Source organism: Dryobates pubescens, chromosome 15 (genome assembly GCF_014839835.1).
Source record: "Dryobates pubescens isolate bDryPub1 chromosome 15, bDryPub1.pri, whole genome shotgun sequence".
Taxonomy (NCBI): Eukaryota; Metazoa; Chordata; class Aves; order Piciformes; family Picidae; genus Dryobates; species Dryobates pubescens.
In genome coordinates, this window is record NC_071626.1 from 16,610,834 (window position 1) to 16,623,080 (window position 12,247).

The 12,247-nt window shown below is 40.3% G+C and overlaps 1 protein-coding gene across 1 annotated transcript in view; it reads left to right on the forward strand.

The window, feature by feature from the left end:
• Positions 1 to 9,980, forward strand: part of PKP2 (plakophilin 2) — a 35,931-nt gene extending 25,951 nt beyond the window's left edge. The window contains exons 7-13 of the mRNA XM_009899643.2: positions 996 to 1,113; positions 2,551 to 2,712; positions 3,485 to 3,658; positions 4,204 to 4,357; positions 6,618 to 6,807; positions 7,747 to 7,834; positions 9,325 to 9,980. Coding sequence (XP_009897945.2) covers positions 996 to 1,113; positions 2,551 to 2,712; positions 3,485 to 3,658; positions 4,204 to 4,357; positions 6,618 to 6,807; positions 7,747 to 7,834; positions 9,325 to 9,393 — 955 coding nt within the window. The 3' untranslated portion in view covers positions 9,394 to 9,980. The remainder of the gene's footprint in view (positions 1 to 995; positions 1,114 to 2,550; positions 2,713 to 3,484; positions 3,659 to 4,203; positions 4,358 to 6,617; positions 6,808 to 7,746; positions 7,835 to 9,324) is intronic.
• The last annotated feature ends 2,267 nt before the right edge of the window (positions 9,981 to 12,247 follow it).

Genomic DNA, 12,247 nt, shown 5'->3' on the forward strand with positions numbered 1-12,247 from the left:
TTTGTAATTAACTTTCAAGTTGTACTTGGGTTACCACAAAGCATAGAAAATGTTACTTGAAAAGCCAGGCAAATAGTGGCTTCCTTTGGCCTGGAGAAAGCAGAAAGCATGCAGAGCAGTGTCTGAAACACTGTGGTAGAACAGCAGAAGGCATTGCAGGAAGCAACTGGCATTTCCCTCTCTGAGCAGCTTGTAGTGGTTTCAATCTTTCCTGCTTAGATACTAGCAACTTCTGTGGGAGGCTGACAATCAGCTGAGTATGGTGTCTGGTTTTTTTTCTTCTTGCCTTACTCTGCTAGTCTGGCAGTGATGGCAGTGGCAGCTGCATCACAGTTCTCAGACTCTCACCCTGTGCTGGGGCCAGGTGGCTGCCTTAAGATACCAGCTCAGCTGCATTTACATCCCCTCCTGCCTGCTAGCATCCTTCAGAGCTTCTACAAACACATGGACTGCCATGTGAATTTGGGCAAACAACTGACATCAGTTACTTTGTTTGTTAATGTAAAATGTTCCTAAAACTCTCAGACTGTGTGTCTGTTGATAGATCTTCTTAGGTCAAGAACTGGTTTGTTGTAGGTAAGTGCTAAAGGACATTAGTGTGCATGGGAATTTTTACAAGTATCTTTCCTTGGGTTTTTTGACATAACTACTGTCCTAAAGATTAAAACTATAATTAAAGTAGAATGGGGGTTGGGGAGGAGTTTGTTGACTTCTTAAAAAGGGGTTTTAAATCTTCACCCTTGAGATTTGGGTCATGTCTTAACTTATCCAGCCAAACACCAAGGTTTGGAGTTTTTTGAATATCTGATTGTGTCTGGGAGTGCACTAAAGTGAAAATTTTACTTAGTAGAGGCTCAGATTGTCTTACAGCACTGAAGAAAGGAAGCAGTCAACCTTAACTTCAGTATTGTTAAGATTTAGCTGAAAAAGTTTGTCAGAGGGCTGCAAGTAAATATCTTTGACTAAATCTCACCAACTTATTCCTCCCTGCACAGAAACATGAGCTCTGCTGGCCCAGAAGGAAGAAAAAAGATGAGAGAATGTGTTGGCTTGATTGATTCTCTTGTGTATTATATTCAAGGAGCTATTGCAGACCACGAGCCTAATGACAAGGTATTCTTTGAGATGAAAGTTCTTTTCTTAGGGAAAATTGCAAATTGAACTTTTCTTTTTGTTTTGAAACTCATATTCAGAAGCAATTGTGATGTAACTGCCAAACTTATTTCCAGGCCTTTTACAACTGCTACCAGAGATAAAAGTCCAGGAAGAAGCTTTTTGAAGTATTTTTTTCATGCAGTCTCAAAGAATAAAATACCTGAGCACTGGGAAAAACATCAGAATCACCAAAGCTAGAAATTTCTGTCTTTTTATATAAAGTGACATAAAGTCACAGTTTGCAGAGATACTGAACTGCCTAAAAATTCAGATGATGACTTCTTAGTTGTCTCATGGAGCTAACGAGCTAGTAGCTTCAAAAATTTATCAGGTTACTGTCCTGTGTATTAAGTGCCTTAGGAAATTAAGAACCTAAATCCTTTTGGGTGGCAGTGTAATTAAAGAGTTTGCATCACTTAGAATGGGATTAGTTTTTTAATTTTTCTGTGGCTTTTGGCAGTTCTGCTTGCTGCCTAAGCCATTAACTACAAGGATATGGACATCTCCAAAAACCAGTTACTCTCATTCTCTTTGTCTCACCACTGACTGCAAATGAACCCAGAGCATTTCTTACACTAGATTCTTGCCTTCTGTCTGGGTGAAGCTAGGTGAGACCAGCCATCCCTTAGGAGTTAGCCACAGCCTGTGAGGCCCTTCTAGCATACCTGCTGTAACTTGCACTGTGAAGTGGCCATTACTGCACATTTGCAGCTCTGCTCTAGGATTAGTTACTTGAGTTTCTCCATCTGCCTGTGTTTAGTGCCTTCAGCTTCACTTGATGCTTGTGCCAAAAGCTCCCTGCTGCATTTTGCCTTAAAATCACTCACTCCTTTCTTTTTCCACTTTCAAAAAAGAGCTGGTAATAAATCATTTGGGATTTGTGGACCTGACCCTAGCCATGCCCAGAAAGGCTCTTCTATTGTAAAAAAGCATTCTACCACAGAAAAGCACTTCCTCCTTAGGAAGGATACAAAGCTTTTCATTTGCTGACGCTACAGCAAAGTGTGTAATTGATTGTCTTTACTCTTAAGCTCTTAAACATTCCTTGGCGCTTTTCTGGTCTGTGCCAAACAGCACTTGCCCAAACAATTCCCAGGCATAATTGAGGAATTATAATGTCCCAGGACTGTTTCCAGTAGGGATGCACCCTGCTCCAAATGCAAGCCCTGTGTGCCAGTTAACCTCACTGTTCAGGAACATCCCAGGGCATGTTTAATGCTTCAGTGTCAATGCAGTCTTGTGGATCACTGCCACAGATACTCACTCTTCTGTAAGCCATTAGAAGCTCTGCAGTTGGTTGTTGAAGATCCAAAAATGAAAGCTCTTCCCAGGTCTATACATGTCCCTTCAACGTACACCAAAGCTTTTAAGATTTCCATTTTCTTGTTGTTTTAGGCCACAGAGAACTGTGTGTGCATTCTTCACAATCTTTCCTACCAGCTAGAGATAGAACTCCCTGAGAGCTATGCCCAGAGCATGTACATGCAAAGAAGAAATACTTCTAGCAGTGATAAAACACCAGGCTGTTTTGGAACACGGAGCAGAAAAGTAAAAGAGGTAAACCACGTTTAGCTGCATCTCGTTCTGTTAATTAGCTGTAGTGACATCTGGGGAATAAGCCTGAAATCTACTTAATCTATTACTGATGTATCTGATAGTGTGGCATTTATTTCCCCAATAATACAAATTTATTGACAGCCTTCCTAATGCCTGTTACCTTGTTCAGCTGCTGCTGCTGCAAATGACATAGCAATTAACTGCTTCATCAGTTGAGAAATACTGCTGCTTGGTTTCAGCCCCTCTGATGGATTTGAGCAGTATCTGTAACATGTATGGCAGTTGTGCAGATGCCCTGCCACTGAGCTGGACTTCATGATAGTTTTAGCAGTGAAACCAGGACAAGGTGATTGCCACTTCCATGATCTTCTGCATTTTGGGATATCTCAGGACCTTCTATTTTGATGCATTGTGTTACAGATCACAACTGGGAATTGTTGGAGGGAAAACTGGTAATAGGGAGTCTATCCTGCCTTCTCCTGTTCCATCCATGTACAACTCTAGCTGGCCATTCTGTTCCTTCTTGTCCTCAGCATCTAGTGTCAGTTGCAAGGGATGAGAACCAGCTTCCCCTGTACCTATCTCGTCTTTTTGGATGGAGTGGCTGGCGTTATTAAATATAGGCATTTTACATGTTGTCTTTTGAGTTTGCACCTTGGCACTCTGCAAATAATCTGATCATAGAGACTTATAAAGTAGCTAGTTTAGCTTGTGGTGCATAAAGTTATGTAAGGTCACTGTTTCTAAAGGCTTGATCTGTTTACATGTTTAGAAGCAACAGGACATTCCGCTGCCTGAGGAAAAGAGCAATCCCAGAGGCATTGAATCACTCTGGCATTCCACACTGATCAGGATATATCTCTCCTTAATAGCAAAGAGTACCAGAAACTATACCCAGGAAGCATCCCTGGGAGCTCTTCAGAACCTCACAGCAGGCACTGGACCAGTAAGTCAGCTTCTTTCTTTTTTATGTTGTTTAGGTCTTAATGTTCATGCATAGAGTTTAGGGCTGCAGTGCAACATGCCTACCACACCGAGCTCAAATAATCAGCCATGAGTCACTATCTCAAACATGATCATGGAAGTTGCAGTAAGTTGGTGGAAGAGTCATAAGCAGCAGTTCAGTTGGCAGATACGGTGACTGCTTCTTCTCACTCTCTATCTATATACTTCCACATGTGGAATTTGCTAATTCATTACACAATGAGGGGTGAATAGATGTCAAAAGCACCAGAGAAGAGGTTTTGTGGAACATCATCAAGGGAGAAGGCAGCTTTTGACCTCCCTCTGAAGAGCTGACCAGGGAGCATGTCGAAGAAGGAAGGCTGAAAACTTCAGTTTATCTCCTTCCTTTTCTGTTGCACCTCATACATAGCTCTGCATTTAAACTATTTTAATCATGCATAAATTGGTGTAGAGAATCTGCTGCAGTTTTTTATGAGCCAAGACATTCATGGCAATGACACACTACTGTCACATGCCTTCTAACAGATGCCATTTGCGGTAGCCCGGACTGTTGTTCAGAAGGCAAATGGCCTTCCAGGTATTCGAGCTATGCTGCATACAAGCCACCCGACAGTAAAGAAGACAGCTGTCTCACTGCTCAGGAACTTGTCTCGCAACACCTCTCTGCAAAACGATATAGGTGAGCAAAGACTTCCTCTCTCTGCTCTCTTCAACTTAAATTTTCTTTCTTTGAAAAAAAGAAGTGGGCAAAAACCCTAATATGTGGGTTTAGGAGATTTGTCGTTCAGATGCTTGCAGCCATTAATACAAGGTTGAAAATAAAGAGTTTTACCTAAGAAAGACTCTAACCTCTAGTTTTCTCTAAATTGTATGTTCCTCATCAGACACTTCCATTGATGTTACTTTATAAAAACACGTGATGGAAGTAAAACCTACAGTTTGGAGAGAGAGTTTTTCTTTTTGCTTAAGATAGGGTAAAGTGAGGAGAGTGCCGAGTTCCACGTTGCTACAGATATGTAATCCTTTGTGATAAATCACAGAACAACCTTGATTCTTTTAGCAAAGCTAGTATTTCCTTCTTTGAGACACAAAGCTTTGGAAGCTTACAGCTCACACTGTTTTCCTGCATACATTTTTTGAGACTAGAAGCTAGAAGATTCTATAGAGAAAACAGGCTTTTTAGAGGACTTTATTTCTAAAAGGTTATAGTTATTTTCAGCTTAGAAGCTATTTCTGTTCTGAGTATTCTCATTTCAATTTAATGAATATGTGAATTTTTTCTTGCTGATATGATAACATGAACTCGCATCAGTTGTCTTTTTCTGTGCTCCCACCAAAGGGGGAAGGGGAAATGACAAGCATGCAGCTGGTTCATGGGGCTGATCAACCTCCAGAAGTCTGCAGAACAGTCTCCTGGGCACTATTTAATCCTTAGAGAACATTTTCTATTAATGATAATATTGTAACATGTTGTTGGACTGGTTTCAAAGGGATAATCCATATGGTGTTAAAAATTACAAGTATTGAATCCCCCAGGAAAAGCAGGAATTAAACTGAGGAGCAGCTGAGGTTTCATCAGGGGAAAAAAAATGAAAGAATGCAGGAAAGACAGCACAGTATAGATTTGGAGAGAGGTGCTTCACCTTGCACACTTAAAGTAATTTTCTTGCTTTACCCATGGTAGGGAGAGCTGGGGGAATTTCAGATGAACCTGTTCTCTATGAAAACTGTTCTTTTTGATTGACTGAAAACATGTGTGAGTTCAGGTCAAATTCACCAAATACTGGCCAAGGGAAAACATTTGAAAGGGCATATTGTTACCTGCGTAAAAGTGTCTAAATTGATCAAGCAAAATGAACCTGTGGTACTAAATGGAGATAATTGTAATATAAAACATCTCCAAAAATAAAATTATTGGAAACCAGCAGTACATTTATTTTACTTGAAAAAAACCAGAATTTGTTCTGAACATTTTCATGATACTCCAAATGTACTTTCTGAAAAGCACCTTCCTTGCTTTACCAATGGACATAAAAATCAACTATCATGTCAGACATACTCAGGTATACTCACTTTGACTAATACTTAGTATAGCAGTGGCTCATTCAATTTTAAAGGTCCTTTCCTAAACTGCATGAATTGAATGCAGTTTCATCTCAATATATACGTGAACTTTGTCACACACTCATCTGAAAGAATGAGTAGAACTCACAGAGGGCAAAGCATTCTGTCCAAGTTAAACACTGGGAGGGAAGAATGGCAAAAAGTACCCCAAATTATTGCCCAGTATTACTTCTTACAGTGGAAGCATCTGGCTATGAGCTCTTGCTGACAGCAGTAATTTTCTGTAAGCTCTGGTGCACACAGCTCAGATTTCAGTGTGTTAAGCTGGTGTTCAGAGCTGTTGGCTGTTTGGTTGGCTGGTAAGGTCACATCCACTGTGGTCAAAATGATGTTTCCTGAGTGTGGGTGGAATTCAGAGTATGACATTAATCTTAAATAAATATCATACACTGGCTCATAAAATTGAGTGTGTGCATCCCTTTATAGTCAGCTGCTGACAAGTGCAGCACTAAGAGTTGTGCTCTGGTCACCCTTTCTCAGTTTGCCATATATTCTATATCCATGATTAATGATTACCTACAAGACACACAGACTTTGTTGGAAAGGGGCAGCGTGATGCTAGCACAGGCCTGGTAACCTCACTACAGGAGGTATTAATGTGTTGGATACACAGCAAGATACATATTGTCCAATGTAGTGCCGGGGCAGCTTAACCTCACTTGTGCTGATATAAAGCAGATACAAAACCATGCCTCTGTTGAGGGAACACACAGCCCCCTGATAGACAATAATGAGAGGAATAAGGTCTTGTGGGACCCCTAGATAAATCTGGCCCTGTTAGTAATGGAACTGTTTGTCTCTCTTTCAACTTGTAGCTAGAGAAGTTTTGCCTGATTTGGTCTCAATACTTCCTGAGTCCGTCCTGGGGTCTGATATTGCCTGTGAAACCACAGCATCCATCTGCTACACCTTGTACAATTTGACACAGAGCAGTTCACACAATGCACGACTTCTTCTGAGTGCTGATGGCCTACCAAAGATTATTGCCATAAGCATGAATGACAGGTAAGACAGCTGAGAAGTCTTCCTCCCTAACTTCTCCTTTTCCCAGGAAAAAGGGAACTGCAACCTCTGCCACTCAGAGCAGGGAAAGCGGCACTTCAAGGTACAAGGCATCTTAAACAAGCAGCTGTGATGTGAATTGAATTGCAGCTGCTGGGAAACAGAAAAATCTCTTCTAACAATTGCTCCATCCACAGTTAAATTTGACAGTTATCAAAAGATAACTGCACAGCATGATCTGAGATATATATAGTGGTTGACCATTAGATCTTACATGTCCCCAAAAGGTTCCTTTGTTTCCCGTTCCTTGTAATACAGCACTGGTAATCCCTAGCAGTAAAGCTCAGGTGTACATTTTATAGGACTAATAGCACTGTACTTAAAAACTGTTAGTAAAGTGGCATTTTAGATAACAGAATTGAAATTCCTTTAATCATGCTTCAATATGTAATCACATGCAACCAATACTTACTCAAAAGAGAATGAATGCTTTGTGAATAATTGTTCTGCTTGCCTTTCTTTTTACAAAATGAAAGAGGAAATTCATCTCAGTAAAAGAGGCCTCATGAGGCCCTGAATGGTTTGAATCCTAAGTAACTAAAGATTTTACTGGCAGGAAAGATCCCTTCAAATGTTTGTTACACTGAGGTGTATTTTCCTCAACTGAAGATGAATAATATGATAGCTGCTCTAAGGTGAAGGCTATCAAATACTTAATTTCTCCTTAATTTTGAAGAATGAGGGAATCAAGGAAGCATGTTTAATTTGTTTCAGTGTTCAGGACAGCATGAAAACGTGCTAGAACACCCAAAGAGCAGTATAACAGCATTTAGGAGGAAAAAGGCAGAACAAATGCTGCAAGGTTATGTTTGCTGAAGTCTGGACATGCATGGTGATTATGAAGTGAGAATTGAAACATGTTTTTTTTTTGCAAAATTGCAGTAACATGTTCAGCAAGGCTAGCAGGGCTGCTTCAGTCCTCCTCTACTCCTTGTGGTCACATACTGAACTCCACAGTGCTTACAAAAAGGTAAGATCCAGGTTAGAGCAAACAATGTACTTTCAGACCTAGAACTCTCTAGGGTTCTTTGGGCCTGCTCTGGGGCTCTTTGCACTTCTGCGCTGTTAAGAAACAACCTATGATGGGATTTCAAGTGGTCTCTGAATTCAGTGTTTCTGTTACTTGAACATAATTCTGCACAAATAATGCATGTTCTTAATCTTTGCTCATCTATATGTTCATATTCTCTCTGTGGTTATATATCCACTGGCAAAGTCTTTGAAAAACATTGATGTTGCCTGCCAGATGTGTCAGCTGGTGAGAAGTGATGTGCAGTAGGTATCCATCCACCACTGACTGAAACAACCTGACACACAGAGCCTAAGCTGCCAGCAAAAACAATGGCAGGGCGAGGCAGCTTCCTGCTTTAAAATCAGAGCAGTTTTGTTCTGCTGCTTGTTTGTGTGGTCTGGGAGCCCAGGTGTTAGTTATATTCGGACGAAAAGCTAAGACTTGTGAAAGGTGTTGGCAAACGTTTACTGCCACAGGCAAAATCAAACAAAAAATGGCCAGCATGAATCAGCCAACACAATAGTTTTTTCTTTCCTTTTGTTGCTCTGTTACTGCTCTTTAAACACACACCTGGGCTGACTTCAACCTAACTACCTTCAACCTGCATTTCAAACTGGTTTCATTCCTAGTTTTCTCCTTGCTCAGAATTTGTTACCTAAAATTGCCTATAACCCAAAACTATTCCTTATCATCCAGCTCTAGCTGTTAGCATTTTAGTAGGCAGCTTTTTTCTTCCTGATTTTTTTTTTTTTAACTTGCTCAAAAAAAAAAGTTGCTTAGTGTTGAATCCTTTAATAATCTTGCATCACACTCAGCAGGATACTGCCCCCCAGTCCAAAAACCTCCATGCAAGAATAAGGGTGCTGTACTCATATAAACTCTAACCGAATTTTGCTCTCTCTGTTTTTTCGTAAGTACCTTCCTGGTTTGACTGTACAGCAATATCCTTGTTGGCATGAACTTTCTGAAGTCACTGGTACTTAGGGTGTGCCTATAAGACACAATTGTCAGACCTGAGTTTCAAAAAATGCAGACTACTCGCTGTTCCTGTGCAGATCACATCTCTTAGAGACCGAAGTACAGCACTGAAAACTGCAGGCTGCCTCATGCCTAAATATGTTTGAAAAGTCTGTCTAATAAGCAAGAGAAATCATTTAGTCAAATGAGAGTAATAAACTCCTGAGTCATTTGGGCATTGCCCTGTACTCTTTGTTCAGATAGGGTTAATCTCATCTGATGTTAGTCACCTATGAGTTAGGAATCTGGAGAGTTGAGCAACTCCAGCGATTCATCTCAGCTGTCTTAGACAGAATGGAGTCACTCTTGGGAGATGCCTGTTTTGTCTCCACTGACTGTTGAGGACTCTGCCTAGACCTCTGCTGAACTCACCTTCCCTTGCAGAATGGGCACTGAAGATAATGAATTAATCTTTTTCTTTCATTCCAAAGGCTGACTTTAAGAAGGCGGATTTCATCAACACCCGAACCACAAAAGCCTATAATTCACTAAAAGATTGAAGCAGAGCATAACACCACTGAAGATCATGCACCAGTTAACCTAACTGTCTTCACATGGTTGGCGTTGCCATCATGAAGGAGGAAGTATCTCAGAAAAAAATATGCTAGTTTTATATAAGACTTGAGTGACTAGAGGGTAGCTGTTCTGTGATTTTAATCCTAATCACCTTATTATCACTGTATATAGCAATGAGAGAGTAACCAAAGATGGATTCAGGATGTCTGAGGTGAAAGTTTCATCCAGGTTTACCACTAGTCAGAACTTCAGATGAGTGCCTTTAGTCTAACAGGCATTCATACAGAGGGGTTTGGAATGCTGATTGGCAGCAAATTCTTTTCAAACTGTTTTATACAACTAGTTTTCTACAGTGGGTAAGCATCAAGTGCACTGCTCAGGACATAGTATGTTTTCACCCTGTTGTTTCTTCCCACATGCTAAATAAAACACTCCAGACTCTTGAGTATACACAAGAAGCTGTTTCACTACCTGCATTATAAAAGCACAAATGAAGTTAAAATGGTTATTTTTGTATTGTTTGTGTCTGTGCACTCACTGTTTTTTAAGCCTGTTTCCTTCAAGGTTTCAGCAGCAGCAAGCAATAGAGCTGATTTTACATTTGTCTTACTGTCCCGTGCTCCTCTTGACCTCCCTCATGTGGCTGTTAGAATTTGTAACTGTCCAGAAAGGGTTTTAACCAGAACCCATGTTTCACACACTTGAGCTGGACTTAGACCCATCGTTCTTTGCTAGTTGATGGCAGAGATATTCACTGGGAATTCAGGGATTGTTTTAAGAAAATTGCCTTTTCAGAATGTTTCTGTTGATAATCAATAGACAGTAAAGGGGGAGGAGTCTTGCCTTTATTTTTTAATAGATGAACACACAAGAGGTTAGGCTCCATGCTGCTTAAGGAATTCATATGACCTTGCTTCATATTCTCTTACTTGAAGTAATCACCCTCCCTACAGCAATTCTAAAGGACTGTGCTTGTACTTGTGGGAATAGGTAACAAGGAGGAAATTCTAAGCACCTAAAGGCTGTTCCCATTATATGATCCTTGAAGAGGAAAAAGAAGCACTAAAAGAACCCATCTGATGCTTTCAGTAAGCAAGATTTGTCTCAACAAACCAATAGTCTAATTGTCCATTAAACCAATAGGAAATTCATATATAAATACATAAAATTTTGTGGACTGGATTATCAGCTGACATGGTCTGGCATTGCTCTTCTGAAATCAGGGGAGCTAAGCTACATTCATGGCAACCAACACTATATATTTACAAGCCTTCCCACATGAAGAAAGACAGTCCTGTGCCCCTATGCTGGACTGCTGGCATGGGAGTTATTCCAGCTGTTGTTGTCCAGATGGGGATGCATAATCCTTCAAGCAGGGACTTGACAGAGGAGATTTTCAGGCCTCTTCATTTCAGTACTTCTGGCCAAAGATCTAGCTCCTACCAGAAAGTGACAGCCAGGGGATTGTGACATCTCGCTGTGTCCAAACCTATTTATGGATATGGGGGAGCTATATACTGCTAGTAGGTGCACATTGTTCTTACATGGTGCCCAGAAGCTCCCACAGGTGCGTGCAGAACAGAATGTGTCCTGAGGAGGTAAGCAAACAATCCTGCTTTCCCATCACAGATCATTTTCATAGGTCTCTGAGCGCTCCACATTTGCTTTGAGTAACTCAAATCAAATGCATTCCAGTGAGGGGTTTTAAAAATGCTTTCCTTTTTTATGAGGTTGTTTTCAAAATATTCCAGCTCCAAAAACAACACAGAGGAAGGGAACTTAAAGCACCACATATTGAGAACATTGTTTTTATGATTTTTTTTTTTTAAATATGATAGAAAACAGACAATTAAAGCCTAACTTTTTCTTCTAAGGTGTTAACCCACGTAACACTGCATATGCCCGTAGGTCAATAAAAGCCAGGAAACCAGGGCAAGTCTAATTTTACTGCCCAAAAAGCAGTGGGTAGGCAAAATTAATGTACAAAGAGCGTGGAATATGGAGTAGCATGGGAATGAAGAACTGCATTTTAAAGATGAGGAAGGAGACTTTCAGAAATACTCAAACACTGGTTTATTTTTGTGAAACTCACATGAGCTATTAAACAAACAAAAAAACACCCCACAAACAAAGCCCCCACACAATACTGGACAATTTTAAATGCCCTGTTTAATATGTCTTGTCTCCCAAGTAAGAGATACATAAGATGTTCTTAAGAAGGGGATGCAAACTTTTTGGGTTCTTTCTATCGTTTCAGTGAACTTAAAGGTCTTTTCCAATCTAAATGCTTCTATGATCATGTCTCTTTAAAGTCAAAGCAGTGTTCAAAAGTCACAAAGTAGTATAGCAGACCTGGCAACAACTGAAAGCTATAAACAGGGATAAGGAACAGTGACACACCTTATTATAACTGATCTCCAACTTGTATGCAATCAAAAACATTTCAGCAGGACTCCAAAGAAAGCAAAGAATGTTAGAGCAATAATAAAGTCTTCTCTCTGATGCAAAAAATCTGTCCTTGGTCTTTGTTGTTCTTAGTGAACCTACTTGCTGGGAGGCAGCAAATGTATTTTCAAGGCTCAGCCCTTCCTTTAAAAAGGCAAATTCATTGCTTAATAATATCTGTGTACCGAGACTTAGACTTGTCTACAACAGGAGAGTTTTTCTGAATGCAAGCTGTGTAATGCCTGCAAATAATTTGGTTTGGTCTAAAAGATCTGTTCCAGCTTTCTTTGTTCAGTATTTTTGACCTATCCAGGCATTTGGCATCCTCTGTCTTCACCTCTCTTTAATTAGTCTTTGCCAGTAAAGTTTGCCCAGATAACAGGGACAATAACA